Source organism: Saccopteryx bilineata, chromosome 5 (genome assembly GCF_036850765.1).
Source record: "Saccopteryx bilineata isolate mSacBil1 chromosome 5, mSacBil1_pri_phased_curated, whole genome shotgun sequence".
Taxonomy (NCBI): domain Eukaryota; kingdom Metazoa; phylum Chordata; class Mammalia; order Chiroptera; family Emballonuridae; genus Saccopteryx; species Saccopteryx bilineata.
The window spans coordinates 39136027-39156038 of NC_089494.1; the positions used below are offsets into that span (position 1 = coordinate 39136027).

Consider the following 20012-nt stretch of genomic DNA (forward strand, 5'->3'; position numbering starts at 1 on the left):
AATGAATAAGTAAAATCTTTTTAAAAAAAGAATAAAGTCTTGCATGTTTCCTTCTACTTTTATTAAATATTATATAGACAACATATACCTGTGTCCTTTAGTGATTGATATGATAAAAATGTTGGAAGTGTAACATTTAATGTAAAAAGAACTCATTTCTCTTTTCCATGTCAGTGTTTTCATCCTTTTTTCTAGTTTTTCTTTATATGATGATTCTTTTCTAAGAAATAAAGTGGATGCCCACATTACCTAGTTTTTTAATCACTAAATATTTGAATAGTCTTTTAGTTGTCAAGGAGATTATCCTCCGAAACTTGTTGAAACATTCTTAAAATGCAGCAGGTAACTTTTTTTTTATTGTATCAGTAAATGTATTACATTTTACTTGTAATCAAATGACCTACAAGTTCATTTGGGTTACAATGATTCATCTTGCATTACTGTTCCTTCTTAATTTAAACCTTTGTCTTTAAATTTGTCATTTTAAGATATGAAGATTTGATATTTCTCTGAGAATAATATGTCTTTTGTTACTTAACAGAGAGAATCATGTTTGTCAGTGGAGTGGAGGTCATACTCATATACACAAATAAGTTCTTTTATTATGCAGAAGTATGATGTTTATTCATCCTATTTTTGTCCCTAAAATTCATTAAGTTTAAAGAATTCATTACTTTTCATTATCTATTTACTCAAGATGGAACATTTGTGATCATTTATTTTGTAGCAGATCATCCAGGGAATAATTGCTCTTTAAATTCTATCCTCATAGAGTAGTTACTTTACTCTTAACTCTCAGCAGTGTGTTTATTTAAGTACTTTATAAGGACACTGCACTTTTGCGGTTTGTACCTTTCTGTGGGTGAAGTTGCAGCTGTGTTAAAGGGGAAAGTGAATGTGGGAAGAGCTAGAGGAACAGGCCGCTCTTTGGCTTCTGTGACACACCAGGAGCCTGCATGTTACAGCTGTGCTCTGAAATAATGAGTCAAGCTTTTGGAGGAAAGAACAAGCAAGTTTTGGGGGTTAAGAGGTACTTAAGGCCCTGAGAGGTAACTTATAAAAGGATCATTTACTGAGAAGTGTTCGTTTTGGCAGCATATATACTAAAAGGATCATTTACTGAGAAAAGTTAGGTATATATACTCAAGTGAGTTTGTTCCTGAGGATAAGCCTTTCTCAGTGATCATTATAAGAGCTCAGACTTCATATTTTGCTCAAACTTTTAGGTCTTTCAAACCAAGAAGTTTAAATGTTTACTGGCCTTTAATGCCACAAAAGCCACTTTGAAGCCATAAAAAAATCAATCTGTCTGTCTGTCTGTCTCTATCTATCTACACACACAGTATATCCTGTGTTTTTATAGACTGGATTTTGACAACTAGTTGTAACATTTGCCTTTGCTTTCTGTGAATATTTCTGGTTTTTACCTTTTCTTTTTTTTTTTTTTTTTTTTTTTCATTTTTCTGAAGCTGGAAACAGGGAGAGACAGTCAGACAGACTCCCGCATGCGCCCGACCGGGATCCACCCGGCATGCCCACCATGGGGCGACGCTCTGCCCTCCAGGGGGCGATGCTCTGCCCATCCTGGGCATCGCCATGTTGCGACCAGAGCCACTCTAGCGCCTGGGGCAGAGGCCACAGAGCCATCCCCAGCGCCCGGGCCATCTTTGCTCCAATGGAGCCTTGGCTGCGGGAGGGGAAGAAAGAGACAGAGAGGAAGGCGCGGCAGAGGGGTGGAGAAGCAAATGGGCGCTTCTCCTATGTGCCCTGGCCGGGAATCGAACCCGGGTCCTCCGCATGCTAGGCCGACGCTCTACCGCTGAGCCAACCGGCCAGGGCCTGGTTTTTACCTTTTAAAAAACATTTTACAGCTTCAGGAGAATTCCTGACTTCACTGTGATCTGACACTACAGTACAGACATCCGTTCTTTTCAGGGGCAACTGTGTATATACTTGTATTCTCAGCACCTGGCACACGTACTTGTCATGTCCATACTTGTCAAATGAGTGAAATATTGAATTATTTGTCTTATTTTTATTATTTTTTTTGATAGGGCTTTTCCTTTCTTAATCGATACCTCAGTCTTCGTGGGCCTTGCCAGGAATCATTCTACAACTTGGGGCGTGGCCTTCACCAGTTGGGGCTGATTCATCTTGCAATCCATTATTATCAGAAGGCCTTGGACCTCCCTCCCGTTCTCTTAGAGGTATTGTGGGCTTTGCTTTGAAAACTGAGGAGTCACTCATTTCATATATAGATAAGTGCAGTTAGCTCAGAGTTTTGGTACAGACAGTGAAAGAAATTTTAGCTTACATATCAAAATTCATTTTTCCATTATTGAATCCATTTATATAATTATGTTTGGCAACAAGTCAGTCTTTGACATCCTGGCTTTATTTTTGATCAGCATCCATGTGGACATATATGACTTGTGCTTTTGACCATTTTAATTATCCTAAAGTAGCCCCTTCAGTTTACAGGTACTGGCTGGTAGGCATGAAGCCTGAATACTGAGTATTATAGCCATTGTTCATTTCCAAGTTCAGGTATAACTAACATATTTCTTTCTAAAGGTGAGAGACCAGTATTAATGTAATTTTTTCTTTTAGATAAAGATAATGTAGTATAAAGTGTTACCAGTACTATGATAATCTGTGTATAAAATCTAATTTTTATTTTCTGAAGAACAGTGTGTATATGTGTTTGTGTATGTTTTGTTAATTCTGTTAAGTTACAGGCATAATCCCCACATTTTTTCACAACTATTTTCTGTTATGCTTGTTCAACTTTAGTTGTTAATCAAATGAGTACATACTTTTATAGTTACACTAATGAAATATATGCACTTTGTTGTTCTTTATTACATAAATACCTTTACATATTGCACTTTAAGCTTTCTAAGTATCAGTTTTTATTGGTGTTGAGGTTTTTTCAGTTAACTCCAAAATTTTCGATTGGGGAAGATTAGAAACATAGATCTAATCTACTCTGTCGACTTCATTGCTTTATTTTTTTAATTGAATTTATTGAGGTGACATAGGTTAATAAAATTCTGTAGGCTTCAGGGGTACAATTCTATGTTTCGTCATCTGTATATTATTACATTCTTCGTTTACTGCCCCAAGATTCCTTCCATCACGTTAACCTCTCATTCACGCGCTCCGTCTCCCACCACTTACAGTATCTTTGCCTCTGGTAATTGCCACACTCTTGTCTGTCTGTCTGAGCTTTATTTATTTATTTATTTTGCCTAATCCCTTCATCGTTTCACCCAGCCCCCCAACCCTCTCTTCCTATGACAGCTATCAGTCTGTTCCCTGTATCTATGGATCTTTTTGTATTTTGTTTGTTAGTTTATTTTGTTCATTAGATTCCACATACAAATGAAATCATGTGGTACCATCTTTCTCTGACCAGCTTATTTCACTTAATAATACTCTGCAGGTCCATCCATGTTGTTGCCAAAGGTAAACTTTCCTTCATTTTTACTGCAGAGTAGTGTTCTATTTTGTAAATATACCACAGCTTTTTTATTTACTCATCTACTGATGGGCCCTTGGGCTGCTTCTAGATCTTGGCTATTGTAGGTAATGCTGCAGTTAACAATGGAGTGCATATATTCTTTTGAATCACTGATTAGGATTTCTTCAGATACATCCCCAGAAGTACAGTCACTGGGTAATAAGACGGTTCCATTTTTGTTTTTTCGATGTAACTCCATACTGCTTTCCACAGTAGCGGCACCCATCTGTGTTACCGCCAGTAGTGCACGGGGGTGTCCTTTCCTCCGCACCCTCAGCAATACTTGTTTGTTGATTTATTAACTTAAAAAATTATTTTATTCATTGATTTTAAAGAGAGAGAGAGAGAGAGCCTTGATTTGTTGTTCCACTTAGTTGTGCATTCATTGGTTGCTTCTTACATGTGCCCTGACTGGAGATGAAACCCATAACCTTGGCATATTGGAATGACACTCTAACCAAATGAACTACCTGGCCAGGCCCTTTGCCCATTTATTAATTGGATTGTTTTCTTTGTGTTGAGTTTTATAAGTTTTTTTAAAAATTTTAATATTAACCCCTTATCAGATGTGCCATTGGTGAATATGTTCTGTTCATACGGTATATCTTTTTATTTTGATGACAGTCCTATTTGTTTATTTTTTCTTTTGATGCTCTTTCTTAGGCATTATATCAGAAAAAAATAATGCTAAAGAAATGTCTGAGGCCCTGGCCGTTTGGCTCAGCGGTAGAGCGTCGGCCTGGCGTGCGGGGGACCCGGGTTCGATTCCCGGCCAGGGCACATAGGAGAAGCGCCCATTTGCTTCTCCACCCCCACCCCCTCCTTCCTCTCTGTCTCTCTCTTCCCCTCCCGCAGCCAAGGCTCCATTGGAGCAAAGATGGCCCGGGCGCTGGGGATGGCTCCTTGGCCTCTGCCCCAGGCGCTAGAGTGGCTCTGGTCACGGCAGAGCGACGCCCCGGAGGGGCAGAGCATCGCCCCCTGGTGTGCAGAGCGTCACCCCTGGTGGGCGTGCCAGGTGGATCCCGGTCGGGCGCATGTGGGAGTCTGTCTGACTGTCTCTCCCCATTTCCAGCTTCAGAAAAATACAAAAAAAAAAAAAAAAAAAAAGAAAAGAAATGTCTGAGATTTTACTGCCTTTGTTTTCATCTAGAAATTTTATGGTTTCCAGACTAACATTTAAGTCTTTAATCTATTTTGATTTTATTCTTTGTGTATGGTGTAAGAAGGTGGTCTAGTTTCATTGTTTTGTACGTGTCTGTCCAATTTTCCCAACATCATTTATTGAAAAGAACTTTTCGGCCCTGGCCGGTAGGCTCAGCGGTAGAGCGTCGGCCTGGCGTGCGGGGGACCCCGGTTCGATTCCCGGCCAGGGCACATAGGAGAAGCGCCCATTTGCTTCTCCACCCCCGCACCCCCTCCTTCCTCTCTGTCTCTCTCTTCCCCTCCCGCAGCCAAGGCTCCATTGGAGCAAAGATGGCCCGGGCACTGGGGATGGCTCCTTGGCCTCTGCCCCAGGTGCTAGAGTGGCTCTGGTCGTGGCAGAGCGACGCCCCGGAGGGGCAGAGCATCGCCTTCTGGTGGGCGTGCCGGGTGGATCCCGGTTGGGCGCATGCTGGAGTCTGTCTGACTGTCTCTCCCCATTTCCAGCTTCAGAAAAATACAAAAGAAAAAAAAAAAAAGAAAAGAAAAGAACTTTTCACCACTGTATGTTTCTGCTTCCTTTACCAAATATTAATTGACTATAACAGTGTGTGTTTACTTCTGGGCTCCGTTCTGTTCCATTCATCTGTATGTCTGTTTTAATTCCAGTACCATGCTGTTTAGATCACTGTGGCCTTGTAGTATAACTTGATATCAAGTAGATTCCCGCAGCTTTGTTCTTTCTCAAGACTGCTGTGGCCATTCAGGGCCTTTTTGTGGTTTCAAAATAAATTTTTGTAAATATGCCATTGGTGTCTTGATAGACCTCTTCCTCCTCCTTTTTTCTCCTTCTCCTCCTCCTTCCTCCTCCTTCTTCTTCCTCTTCCTCCTCCTCCTCCTCCTTCCTCCTCCTCCTTTTATCTCCTCCTTCTCTTTCCTCCTCTGTTCCATCATTTCTTGTCATACTTACTAATTTGGTGGTATCAAACTCCTTTAGCCTTTTCTTGTGTGGGAAGCTTCTTATTTCTCCAATTTAATTTTTTAACATTGATTTTAGAGAGGAGGGAGAGAAAGAAACATAGATTTGTTGTGCTACTTATTTATGCATTCGTCGTTTGATTCCTGTATGTGCCCTGAATGGGAATCAGACCTACAGCTTTGGCGTATTGGGATGACGCTCTGACCAGCTGAGCTGTCTAGTCTGGAATCTCCTGAAATTTTAAACGATAGCCTTGCTGGCTAAAGTAGTCTTGCTTGTAGATCCTTGCTTTTCATTACTTTGAATATTTCATGCCAATCACTTCTGGCCTGCAAATTTTTGTTGAGAACTCTATTGATAGTCTTATGGGAGCTTTCTCTTCTATTCCTGCTTTTAAGATTCTCTCTTTGTCACCTAGCCTGTGGTGGCACAGTGGATAAAGCATTAACTTGGAATCCTGAGGTTGCTAGTTTGAAACCCTGAGCTTGCCCAGTCAAGGCACATACAACAAGCAATCACAATGAACAACTAAAAGTGAAGCAACTATGAGTTAATACTTGTCATTCCAACTCCCTTCTCTCTCTGCCCTCTATAAAATCAATAAATAGGCCTTGGCCATTTGGCTCAGTGGTCGAGTGTCAATCCAGCGTATGGATGTCTAGGGTTCTATTCCCAGTCAGGAGAAGCTCACAGGAGAAGCTCCCATCAGCTTCTCTACCCCTCCCTCTCACTTCTCTCTCTCTTCTCTCTTCTCTCTCTCTCTCTCTCTCTTTCTCTCTCTCTCTTCCCCTCCTGTAGCCATGGCTTGATTGTAGCAAGTTGGCCCTGGGAGCTGAGGATGGCTCATGGCCTCCGCCTAAGGCATTAAGAAGAGCTCAGTTGCTGAGCAATGGAGCAATGCCCCAGATGGGCAGAGCATCAACCACTAATGGGCTTGCTGGGTGGATCCCAGTTGGGGCACCTGCAGGAGTCTATCTTTCTGCCTCCCCTTCTCTCATTGGATTAAAAAAAAAAAATCAACAAAATCTTTAAAAAAAGAAAGATTCTCCCTTTGTCTTTAACCTTTGCCATTTTATTTATAATGTGTCTTGTTGGCCTCCTTGAGTTCATCTTATTTGGGACTCTAAGCTTCCTGGACTGGACTTACGTGTTGTTTCTCTTTACCAAGTTAAGAAAGATTTCAGTCCTTATTTCTTCAAATAGGTTCTTAATCCCTTGCTCTCTACTTTCCTTCCAGTAGTAGCCCTATGATGCAGGTGTTGATTCACTTCATGTCCTATATGACCCTTAAACTTTCCTCATTCTTTTAAATTTTTTTTTCTTTTTTTCTTTTCTGAAGTGAGAAGTGGGGAGACAGAGAGACAGACTCCCGCATGCGCCCAACCGGGATCCACCCAGCAAGCCCACCAGGGGGCGATGCTCTGCCCATCTCGGTCATTGCTCTGTTGCAACTGGAGCCACTCTAGCACCTGAGATGGAGGCCATGGAGCCATCCTCAGCCCCCCAGGCCAACTTTGCTCCAATGGAACTTTAGCTGTAGGAGAAGAGAGAAAGAGAGAAAGGAGAGGGGGAAGGGTGGAGAAGCAAATGGGCGCCTCTCCTGTGTGCCCTGACCAGGAATCGAACCACCAGGGACTTCCACACGCTGGGCCAACGCTCTACCACTAAGCCAACCGGCCAGGGCCTTTCTTTTTTTAAAATTGATTTTAGAGAGAGACATCAATTTGTTCCAGTTATTTATGCATTCATTGGTGTATTCTTGTATGTGTTCTAAGGTGCGGGATTGAACCGCAACCTTAGTTTATCAGGATGATGCTCTAACCAACTGAGCTTCCCAGCCGGGGCCTTTTAATTGTTTTTTCTTTTTGCTCCTCTGTTTGGGGCATTTTTTTTTTTTACCTTGTCTTTTAAATTGCTGATTCAGTCCTCCTTCATCTAACCTACTGTATATTCCTTCTAGTGTATTTATTTTAGAAATTTTATTCTTCATTTCAGATATTCTTTATTTCTGACTAGTTTTTTTTTATGGTTTCTAGGTTTTCATTTATGCTGTTGTACTAAGTTCCTTGAGCATTCTTATAACCATTCTTTTGAACTCTGTATCTGGTAAATTGTTTGCCTCCATTTCATTGTTATTTTTCTGGAGATTTTTCCTGTTCTTTCATTTGGGGTATGTTTCTTTGTCTTCCATTTTGGCTATCTTTTTGTTTGTTTCTGTATATTAGGTAGATCCTCTATGACTTTGTAGGATGGTGTGATGCTGGTGGCTGAGGCCAGGCAGGTTCACTTGGATTTGGGCAGACCACAGAACTGTGGAGCTGAAAGATGTTGGGCCATTACTGTTTACTGGATTCTTGCAACAGCAGGCAAGTAAACAGGCAGAGAAAAACCTCTTCTAGCGGTGGCAGGAGAGCAAACAGGAACACCCGCAAGTGATCTGCACTAGGGGACAGTGCCCTAGCCTTATGTGGGCTCTACAAAGCCACGTGCTCACGCACTATCGTGCAAAGTGCTTGCAGCTCATAAACAAGCGAGCAAGCCTAACCACAGCTGCTTTTCTACAGGTGCCTTAGGTAGTAAGTGTCCAGTGGGACCCTGTGGTGCAGTCTTCTTGATCACCTGTGATGGGTGCTCCAGGAGCGACCTTTGTGTGGGTTATGCGAGCCCTCCTGCTGTGATCAAGTCTTGATTGCTGTGGGTCTGTTCATACATGGGGTTGGCCCTCAGGCTGTCTGAAGGTGAGAATCAATCCTGACCACAGTGTTTGAGCTGCTGGGCAGGTGCTGACCACACAGTGGAATTTGCCTCAGCAGGTCTGATGCCTGCGAGATCTCCCTTTGGGTATTCTGCTTACGCAGCTTATTTGATCCTGCTTTAATGTTTTCTGAAGCTAGCTACTGATTGTGTTTGTTCTGGGGCCTCTTAGAAGGGACTTCGGTGTAGGCCAATGACAGATGCCACCTGTCACTGGCCCTGGGCAAACTGTTTGAAGCTATAGAGCAATCCACAGTTGTGGCTGTTTCTGGGCGTGTGTGTGTGTGTGTGTGTGTGTGTGTGTGTGTAGAATCAAGCTACACACCAAGGCTAGTTTAACCAGCACTGGGCCAGTGGCATGTAAATACTAGTACTGAGTAACTGAGATCCCCTCCACCCACCCCACCTTCCAGCTGCTGTAGCAAAGAGCTCTCTGGTGGTGCCTGAGCTGTACTGACACAGCTCTCAGGGAGACACCAGGTAGGGACGGGTGCTGTTCACCAGGTTGATAGAGTTTAGTCAGTGCTCGTGCTGGTCTGAAACCACTCAGCAGATGTCCCAGGTGTATCTGCTCTAGCCGCACTGCTGAGTGCTTGCTTACCTTTGTATTGGGCGGGGTCTCTGAGTCATCAGGGTAGTTCAAGGGAGTTTATCCGGTCCAGACAGACCAGATTTGGCTGTGTGAAGGGAAGGCTCTCTCCTCATAGGACGTGCGAAGGAAAAATTTTTCCCATCCTAGAATCACACAACTCAGTCTGTCCCCAAGTCTGCCCAGACCCCTGTAGGGCAGAGCCATCAAGAGTTGAAAGGGGGGGGGCACTGGGAGCCCAGAAGGTGGTGCGAGCATTTCTACCATGATGGGTAGGCACCAGTCAAGTTCAGGGAAAGTGGGGAGAATGTCTCCTGCCTCAAAGCCACACAACTCAGTCACTGACACCCCCTGGTTCTGCCCATACCTCTGCACCCCAGTCCAAGGAGCTCACTCCTCAGCAGGGCAGGAGCTCTGCATTATGCTGTCCATTGATAATCTGTTTGGGAACCTAGTAATTTTGCTGAAATCAAGCTGCCTCTAACAGAGCCCAGACTCACCCACCTCTGCTCCCAAAGGGACTCCAGACAAGCCTCTCACCCTGTCAAACAGCAACCCGAGTGCCAGGGAGTAGAGTTGTAGATGTGGAAACAATGCAGGTAAAGCAGGCTATATAGCTAGTAGGTGTTAGGATTAGCGATAAATGCAAAAACAAAGCCACCATCAGACCCTGTTGGCACCATATCAAATGAAGTGCAGATTCTCAAAACCAGCTGTCCATCGCATCTCCTGGGACCTTTAATATATACATGGATGCCCAGGGGCCACCTCCAGAGGTTTTTATTTTATTGGTTTGGGCTATAAATTAAATTATATGTTATATAAATTTAAAAAAATCTTTGATGTATATAGTCTACAAAGTGTACAGTTCAGAGGATTTTTTCTTTTCTTCACTGTTGTCCTGGAGCCCAGAGGATGGGGCAGTTGCTTTCCCTGGGCTGATGCCAAGTGGAGGGCGTGCTCCACCCAAGGTAGATGCGTCTGCAGTGCGGCTCGGTGACTCAGCACAGGGGTCCCGGCAGCTGTCCCCTGAGCTCTCCCCAAAGCCACAGACCCCAGACTGTTCCTGCCAACTCTAGTCTGCTGCACCCTCCCTCCATCAGAGCCAGGGTTTGTGGCTTTCAACAAGATTCTGTGCACCGGCCATCTGAGAGGGCACCTGTGTCTCTATCCATCTTGTGTCTCTCCTGGAGGACAGAGTCCCTGCCATTTTCCACAGCTGATGTCACCAGATGCCTCTTTCTGGCTCTCGTGCTCAGGGCTGGCGATCCTGGTGTGGGGTTGAAACTTCATGCTTCTCAAGAGGAACCTTAGCAGCTGAGATACACTTCTGGAGTCTCAGCCGCCATCCATAGGATTGGGGCCAGCCCTGTCCGCTTGTCTTCACTTCCTACCAGTACAGTGTAGCTGCTTCTGTGAATCCTTGGTTATAAGACCTTTTCAGCTACTTTTCACTTGGTCATTCAAGTTGACTGCTCTGTGTTGGGCAGATAAGTTATTTTTTCTCACTCTGATTGTTAAAGATGGCCGCTGCTCTCACGTGAATCAGTTCATTGCTCTTCTTGCTTGGGAAGGGGCTTGGTTATGCTAATGTGTGCTGGAGGCAGGAGGGCGTTGTCCCACCGAAAAGTTTTAAAAGGAGGAGCTAGGAGGCCATTTGAGAGAGTGACCACGTTCTTGTGGAGAGGAAGAGTCCATGTTGTAGCAGGACAGGGAGGCCACTTGGAGGAGGTAGCCAGAATGGCGGAATGCAGAAAGGAGAAGCCAGTTTGCACAGGAGAAGGAGATGGGGAACAGAGGTGAATAAGACTGGTGAGGTGGGAGCCTTTGATTCTAGGAAAACCAGAAAGATTCTCCTGGTTATGGAACCGGAGGAACAAAGAGTGGGTTTTGGCGCCCTATGTATTTATTTTTTACCCATTGGTACAAGTCTAGAATAAAGGAAAATGGTCCACCAGTTTATGGTTCCACTGTTTCTTTACAATTGATCCAAACTGAATGCGAACCAAAACCTACATGGGCTGTGATGGTGGTGTGGCTACTGGTGTCACAGTCTGTATTTTAGTTATAATCCAGTGTAGTCCTGGGAGGAGGTGAGTGTAGCTTTTACATACCCTGAAGCCATCCTGATTGCCTTGTTATTTAAATTAAAAAAAGAAAAGAAAGAAGAGCCTGACCAGGTGGTGGTGAAGTAGATAGAGCATTGGACTGTGACGCCAAGGACCCAGGTTTGAAACCTCAAGGTCACTGGCTTGAGCGTGGGGTCGCTGGCTTGAAGCCCAAGGTTGCTGTCTTGAACAAAGGGTATCTCACTCTGCTGTAGCCCCCCAGTCAAGGCACATATAAGAAAGCAATCAGTGAACAACTAAGGTGCCACAATGAAGAATTCATGCTTCTCATCTCTGTCCCTTCCTGTCTGGCCCTGTCTGTCACTTTTTCTGACTCTCTGTCAAAAAAACAACAACAACAAAAAAAATGGTAAAAATACCCCTGTGGTAAATATTACATTCAATTTGGTATATGTCCTTCCAGACCCATTCTTTCTATGCCTTTCTATTATATAGTACAGGTATTTTTTTCCTGCATTTGGTCATTTGTGTTATAGTTTATTTATTTTTGTATCTGCAAAATTTTTATGTGGTTTATGAAGTCATGTCTATTAATCTTTCCCTTTATAGTTTCTTCTTCTGCTATTGTACTTAAAAAGATCTTTCCTATCCAAGATTATATTATTACTCATCTTTTTTTTTTCTTTTATGGTCTCATTGTTTAGATCTTAAATCCTTTATTCATCTAAGTTCATTCTGCAGTGGCTTGTGGGTTAGAGTTTTTCTTTAAACTTATTGGCTAGACTTTTTTAAATTGATGATAGTTACTATAATGATTAACTGAATCAGCATCACCTGATAAAAGTTTAAATCTAAGGTAGATGCATAATTTTATCATTTTTTTAGTATTATGAATTTTAATGGCTTTTTGAATACTTACACTTAAGAAACTGTGTATCCTAAAATTGTTCTGGTTGTCACTTTGAAATGTAACTCATTCATTTTTTCCCCCTAGGGTATAGAAATCGACCAGGTAGACTTACGAAGGGATATCGCCTACAACTTGTCTCTCATTTACCAGAGCAGCGGGAATATTAGGATGGCTCAGAAGCTTTTGTGTACCTATTGTTCTATGTGAGGTACCTCAGCTGAGAAGGGAGTGTTGGGTAGCTGTGTATGTGGATGAGTATTTTCTGTTTCAAAGCTTATTATTAACCTCAAAATGGACATGATAATTTAAAAAATATCTAACGTGTATTTTGTATTTAGCATGTGATAAGTGATCTTTTGATACATATGCAAAGATTATATTCCTACAAGAATTTGTATATTGTTCTATCCTCTTCCTTTAGCTTTTTTTTAGTACAATTGTCCCCAAGGCTGAAATGGACTATAGTAACCTTTGAGTCAGCTTGGAGTTGAATACACTTATGTCTTCACTTCTACCATTTATCAATCTGTGCATTTAACACTATATGTTAAATGTTAAACACCTATGTACCAGGCACTGTGATAGGTGTTTGGAATACAGTACTAAGACAGATGTGACCTCTCAATACAACTCCTTAAATACAGAATTAGAGCACGTGTTTATTTGAAAGAAATGTTTGTTATGTTTCTACATACGTCGTCATTGTCAATCACTCATTTTTTAGTGCCCTGTTAGTTACTATTGTTGCATGGGTACTTTTTCAGATATATAGAAAAAGTAGTTGCTTATTAAAGTAAAAATAAATTGGGAATATTTCTGATGTCAACACAATTATGTAATTTACTTAGCTATAAAAAAGTTATTTAAAATGATTATATGGTAGGAAGACAGATAATTGAGCTAATTGTTTTACTTTTCATTTGTATGTATTTTAGCCACATAGACTGAGATGTGGAAGGCTGGGCTTCATTCAGAACATTGCACTGCATTTAAAAATGTGTTATCAGTGTTTGATGATGGTTTTCTGACAAAGGAAAAGAACCATGTTCAATAACATGACCTGGTTTCCATTTCAAGATCACTAGGAATGTAGGAACTCTGGGAATTGTATATATGGAATAAAGAATTGTTGATTAAAAAACAAAAACCCTTTTCTTATTTCAAATACTTTATGTTCTTTGATCTAAGGCAGGGGTTGTCAAACTTTTTATAAAAACCACCTGCTTTTGCAGTGCTGGTCAACCTGGTCCCTACTGCTGCAACCAAAGGCGCCACGATTGGCCCACCATGCAAGCTGGAACGCCCATTAGTGGGTGGTAGGGACCAGGTTGACTGCACTGCAAAAGTGGGCGGTTTTTATAAAAATTTTGACAACTCCTGATCTAAGGTAACAATACTTGTTAAATATACTATTAGCTTATTTTCTAGGGGAATATAAATGTGCACAGGAATTGTAAGACCCAGTGTAATTGTGGAAAAGGAATAAGTAGGAGACTTAGGCTCAAATAAATATAATAGGGGCTTTTTAGGAATTCTTACCACTGTTTATGCAGTTTATGTAATTGAAGTTGAGAAACAGAATTTGTATATAAGTAAATGTGTTGTCCCTTTCTGTATTTGTTTATATGTATATATAATTAAAATAAATTTTATTTTTATTATTAAAGTCTTTTCATATGCTTTTTTGATTAAATCTCCATTTTATATCTGAGATAAAACAGCATGTTCAAGGTCACTAGCAAATTCCTCCTGAGAGGAACATGCTTTATTTAGAAGAACAGCATCCAAATTTGTGTTTATTTTAGGAAAAAAAGGCCTGTCATAAAGTCCCCATAAAAAAACATTTGTAGTGGTGTCATTTTAAAAGCTGCTTTTGGCCTTGGCCAGTTGGTTCAGTGGTAGAGCGTTGGCCTGGCGTGCAGTAGTCCCGGGTTTGATTCCCAACTGGGGCACACAGGAGAAGCTCCCATCTCCTTCTCCACCACTCCCCCTCTCCTTCCTCTCTGTCTCTCTTCCCCTCCTGCAGCCGAGGCTCCATTGGAGCAAAGTTGGCCCGGGCGCTGGGGATGGCTCTGTGGCCTCTGCCTCAGGTGCTAGAATGGCCCTGGTTGCAACAGAACAACACCCCAGATGGGCAGAGCATCGCCCCCTGGTGGGCATGCCGGGTGGATCCTGGTCAGTCGCATGCGGGAGTCTAACTGCCTCCCCGTTTCCAACTTCAGAAAAATACAAAAAAAAAAAAAAAAAACCTGCTTTCACATCCTTGCCTGTCATCCTCCCCTCTGCTGTGGAAACGGATCCTGATGTCACACAATGAGATTCTCTTCTACTTGCCACAGTTATTTCAGCCGGGCTGCTCCTGCGCCAGTCTGAGCCAATCAAGAATTTCCTCCCCCCCTCCCTGGGAATTTTTTGAGATAGAGCCTTTAGGGGGGGGGGGGTTACTTCATTTCCTGCCTTCTCTGTGAGCCAAATAGTTATCTGTTGAGAAAGAAAAATAAAGAAAGCCTGGACATGAAGAGAAGCAGAATTGAAAAATGGCTAGAGCACTCACTCCTCAGGTCCCCGAGACGCTGCAGTTTTCTGTTCCTGTCCTTTCTAAGGCTGCATTTTTACCTTTGATTCTTCCTGTAAGATATCCCCAATTCTGTAATTAATTCCACCTTAAAGTTTACATTAGCTTGACTTTCTGTATTTGCACCCAAAAAGCCCCGTCAGTCCATCTTGCTATTGAGCAACGATGCTTTTTCGCTGTTTTCACAAGAAGGAAGGACACAAGTGAATTCTTCATTTGATTCTCTAAGAGAACGATCCTTGCAGTAGCTTCTTTCATATATGTATAAGCGGGCGTGCTGGCTGGGTCCGCAGGATCAGGTGTGGAGCACACAAGGTGCGTCAGCAAGTAACACTTGGGGGGAAAAGAGCAGAGCAGGCGCGGGCATGTGAGGAGAGCCTCTGAAAGGACAGTCGTGTAAGCAAATCAGTGGGGGTGGGGGTGCTCACAGGGAACAGAGCTAGTGCAGGAAATAGACAAAATGTAATTAATATCCCCAGATGAGAAAATACTGTATAAAGAAAAGAATACTTAATAAGAGGTTTATGAAAGTAAAAACATAACTTCCAAAATTAATTCAGTGAAAGGCTTGCGGGAAATGGGATAAAATAAAACAGGAACCTTGAAGAGATGAGAAGATGAAAGGTTACAAAATAGACTAAAATTACAAGTTCCTTGTAGCACTGTATCTTAAAAATTCATATATACTTCAAGGTATTTGATTATAAATACACCTTTGGAGAAACAAACTCCTGCAATGATTTCTATACACAGTGGAGGGCAGCCCTGTTGTGTGAATTTAAGAGTTCTACTTTAATACAGTTATGCCAGCCTTTAACATTTTGCAAAAAATTAAGCTTAAATTTGGGCGGGATTAGCTTTTGATTTGGATCAATGTGGATGAGGCATGATACTGTGTCTTCCCCATTCCAGGTGCTGCTCTTTTCTGACCAAGGAAGGAAGGGGAGGCAATAACTCTGACCACCTTTGTTTGTGGTGGTGGTTTTCAAGATAAGCAAAACAGTAAGAAGTGGGGCTGAGGAAAGAATAACAGGTGCGGGCCCCACGTGCTGCTTCTCAGGGTTCTGTGAACAACACTGCAGCTTCCAAAGGCAGGGCAAGTGTCTCCTGTTTTTCATTTGGATGGGGAAAGTATCTGCTTGGGAAATCCTCCACCTTTGAGCAATAGGATCTTAAAAGCTCTGTCCCTTTGCACTGATCTCCATCAGCATCTAAAGAAGGACAACTGGAACCCTAACGTGTGCTTCTTGCCTGTTTTTTGAGCCCTGATCCAACAACGTTGGCATAAAGTACTACATCACACATGAAAAATTCCTAATCACACCCCAGGGATCATCACTGAAATTGACCTCGTTTGTGGACTCACGCTAAGCAAGCTAAAATGAGTGTGAGAATTAGCTGGACCACTTGGCATTTTAATTCTTTGATTAGTGAGTTTTTTTAATGCTCGCTGACCCCCGGGAGTGAGGTTTTTTTTCAAAAAAATGAAATTAGTTCGTTATAATTTTATTAACTTAAAATCATGTTTGATAACCAATTTATGGAAACAAGAAGAACATACATTTGCCTTTTTAATGTTGCCTTACACATTTTTAAAATAAAAATTTTTGTACGATTGTACTCTGGATGGTCAGGAGGCACAAGGATGTACATGAACGTTTGTACTTCTCAAAGGGTTAATGCCGGGGTCCCCAAACTTTTTACACAGGGGGCCAGTTCACTGTCCATCAGACCGTTGGAGGGCCGGACTATAAAAAAAACCTGAACAAATCCCTATGCACACTGCACATATCTTATTTTAAAGTAAAAAAACAAAACGGGAACAAATACAATATTTAAAATAAAGAACAAGTAAATTTAAATCAACAAACTGACCAGTATTTCAATGGGAACTATGGGCCTGTTTTTGGCTAATGAGATGGTCACTGTCCGGTTCCATATTTGTCACTGCTAGCCGTAACAAATGATATGATGCACTTCCGGAGCCGTGACGCATGCGTTCCGCATCACTGTACATGAGCGACGCCGTGCTTTGAAGACCGCCACATACAGTACTCTGACCACCAATGAAAGAGGTGCCCCTTTGGAAGTGCGGCAGGGGCTGGATAAATGGCCTCAGGGGGCCGCATGTGGCCCGCGGGCCGTAGTTTGGGGACCCCTGGGTTAATGAGACAGGTGTTTAGATTCAGAAAAGGGCGTTCACGCAGGTGAAGAAAGGAAAGAAAGAGCCAATAAGCAGATACTTCTGACTCAGCGGCTCACAGCCGTGTAAAAGAGAACAGGTGAAGTCAATCCTGATAGAGCCTGTGCTAAGGATGTCCATTCTGTTTGCTCGTCCTAAACTTAGCATCGTAGATTCTAATTTCAGGGTCTAGTTTCAGTGGGGTTTGAATGCAGCAACATGGGTATTTCTTATGTAAGCATCCCTAAATACATAGACAGTTGAAAGAAGTATTTTTCTAAGAACATACTTTCAGTATTTGTCTGTCTTGTATGGATGCAAATACTTAGGAAGTTTGTGCTGCGGGTGAGGTGAGATGCTGCATCTCCATGTCAGGTGTTGTTCTTACCTGATCAAAGGAAGAGAAAGGTAGTGACTGGCCACTAGAGGGAGCATGATAAACTCAGAATTTTCCTGGAAGCAAAAGCTTCCAATTGGATATAGTGGTGATTACCTCACCAAGCCTCCGGGAAGACAGCAAATCCCCAGAACTGCCTGTGTGCCCCACAAACAGCATGGGGTTAGCTGTGTGCCACATGAAAAAGGTTGGAAAGCACTACCTTCGAGTCATCCTTCAGACACAGACAACCAGCTGTGGGGTGAGGGAAAGACAACTCATATCAACTATATTTCCAGGAGAATATCAAAGTTTAACAGTATCCTGATAACTTCAGGAAAGTTAAATGACAGGATGAGTTTTCCCCTCTCCTTAATTTGTTTCCTTTCCTCTCCCCTCTCCTTTTCTAGAGGGTCCTTCGTAAGCTTAAGAGGCAGACACAGTTACCCACCGTGTTGACACATTGAAATTTTGCTGTGTTCGTTAATATTAACCACATTAAGATCTGTTTGACTTAGTGAGACTCGTGGAATGATTTACATTTTTCCTCCAAAGATGCATGGGACCTGTAGAAACGATTTAGCCCTAACAGGGGATAAAGAAAAGAATTGTATGTGTCTGTCTGTATAGTCAGACTTAGTTCATTGTAGACTTCATGCATTTCATGGTTGCCTTCCCTCTGGCTGTACCAATTGTGTGAGGATACCTGCTTCCCATGCCCACTTCAAACCTGATGGATTCTTTTTCCAGTTGAGAGATGGACAATGGTTGTTTGTAGGAATATGCTGTGAAGAATTGGAGACAGAGAAGCACCCTAGGGCGAAAGCCCTGAGCAGGCGAGAGTCCAGGGGCCTCTCTGATCCGTACTGAAAACAGTATGTGCTGGAAACAGCAAAACAGCAAGATAATATTCAGTAACAGAAATGTTTAGGCTCTCAGAACAGAGATTAGGAGTTAGCATGTTCCTTGTCCTTTACTTCACCCTCTGAGAACTTCTGTCTGCTTCCTTGAGTTATTTGTGCCGGCTAATAAATATCTGAGTAAGGCTGGGACAGGGACTCAGTCCTTCGGTCCACTGACTGGGCTGTCGCCTCCTCTCCACCCCTCGGAGCATGTCATCTGGTCTCTGAGTAGTTCATTGTTACCGTGACAGTTGTTGGCGTTTGCATGCTAGTAAGGTTGAAATGTATAAGTTTATAAACCTTTTGGATGTTTATCCCTTCTGAATTGCTTGTCATATTCTTTGCCCATTTATTTTAATTGCATCCTATTTTTCTTATTTAATTGTAGACACTTTATTTAATCTGGACTTAAGTCTTTGAACACTTGTTTTTACTTTATGTTGTCTTTTGTAAAAAAAAAAAATTTCAATATAAATAAAAATTAACCCCCCCTACTCGTTTTTATGGCCAGCATGAAACATCAAAAGAAAGATGGACTGTGTTTAGGAAAGTAAGAAAGATATTGGGAAATCAGCTGGATTCCTTAGGAAGATCTCGGCAGAAGGCAGGATGCCCCATCCCCATCGGGTCTGACAAAGTGGGGAGCAGGTGTCAGACCATGGACATAGCCTGGTGGAGAGCCTGCTTCTGGAAGCAGGAAGTGGGGGCTGGGGTGGGGAAGGCGTCTCTAGAAATACGGCTGGACTTCTCAGAGACTAAGCCGCAAAGGGGGTTTGACTGATTTACAAGGCCCTCCTTTGAGGTGTCATAAAAATGAAAAGTACGGCCCTGGCCGGTTGGCTCAGCGGTAGAGCGTCGGCCTAGCGTGCGGAGGACCCGGGTTCGATTCCCGGCCAGGGCACATAGGAGAAGCGCCCATTTGCTTCTCCACCCCTCCGCCGCGCTTTCCTCTCTGTCTCTCTCTTCCCCTCCTGCAGCCAAGGCTCCATTGGAGCAAAGATGGCCCGGGCGCTGGGCATGGCTCTGTGGCCTCTGCCTCAGGCGCTAGAGTGGCTCTGGTCGCAATATGGCGACGCCCAGGATGGGCAGAGCATCGCCCCCTGGTGGGCAGAGCACCGCCCCTGGTGGGCGTGCCGGGTGGATCCTGGTCGGGCGCATGCGGGAGTCTGTCTGACTGTCTCTCCCTGTTTCCAGCTTCAGAAAAATGAAGAAAAAAAAAAAAAAAAAAGAAAAGTACGGAGAGGGTACAAGGCCTGTGTGCATGACTGCGCCAGGACTCACAGCGAGCCTTCGGCTTTCCGTTACACACGTTTCCAGGCTCACAGTGAAGACAGAGTCCCCGTGACAGCTCAAGAGCTTTCCTGTGTGTGTCTTGACAGGCGGTGGGGATGAGGAAAAGTCTAGTGCTGCCATCTGCAGACCAAATTCAGGCAACTCAAGACACAAAATGCAAACATCTGATGGATGGAAGGAAGGAAAGATGGGGCTATACTATAGAGAATCAGCCAAAAAACCCCATAGGGTGCTATGTTTCTTTTCAGCTAGTCCAACACCAGGAGCAGTTGAGGGAGAATGGCCTTGAAGGTGGGGGAAGAGATGCTAACACTTGCGTCGAGTATCAGACAATCGGGATCAGGAACCTACAAGGCTCAGCGGTAGAGCGTAGGCCTGGTGTGTGGAAGTCCCGGGTTTGATTCCCGGTCACACAAGAGAAGCACCCATCCACATCTCTCTCCCGCGCTCTCTCTCTCTCTCTCTCTCTCTCTCTCTCTCTCCCTCCTCCTCCTCCTCTCCTGCATCTGTGGCTTGACTGGAGTGAGTTGGCCCCAGGCGCTGAGGAAAGCTACAAACCTCTTCTGTCTGAGATCGTGGAGTTGGCTTTGGCAGGAACCGTTATTATTGGTTGCAGACCTACTGGCCCAAAGTCACTCTCCGTGGTCCAGAGGTTCACAAGTGCTAAGGAACTTTCCGGAAATGGACTGGGGTCCTGGCCAACTGAGCCAGGTTGGCTCT

General features: G+C 43.2%; 1 protein-coding gene across 1 annotated transcript in view; it reads left to right on the forward strand.

Moving 5' to 3' along the window:
* GTF3C3 (general transcription factor IIIC subunit 3) overlaps nt 1-13183 on the forward strand; it is a 42134-nt gene extending 28951 nt beyond the window's left edge. The window contains exons 17-18 of the mRNA XM_066280648.1: nt 2055-2207; nt 12049-13183. Coding sequence (XP_066136745.1) covers nt 2055-2207; nt 12049-12171 — 276 coding nt within the window. The 3' untranslated portion in view covers nt 12172-13183. The remainder of the gene's footprint in view (nt 1-2054; nt 2208-12048) is intronic.
* The last annotated feature ends 6829 nt before the right edge of the window (nt 13184-20012 follow it).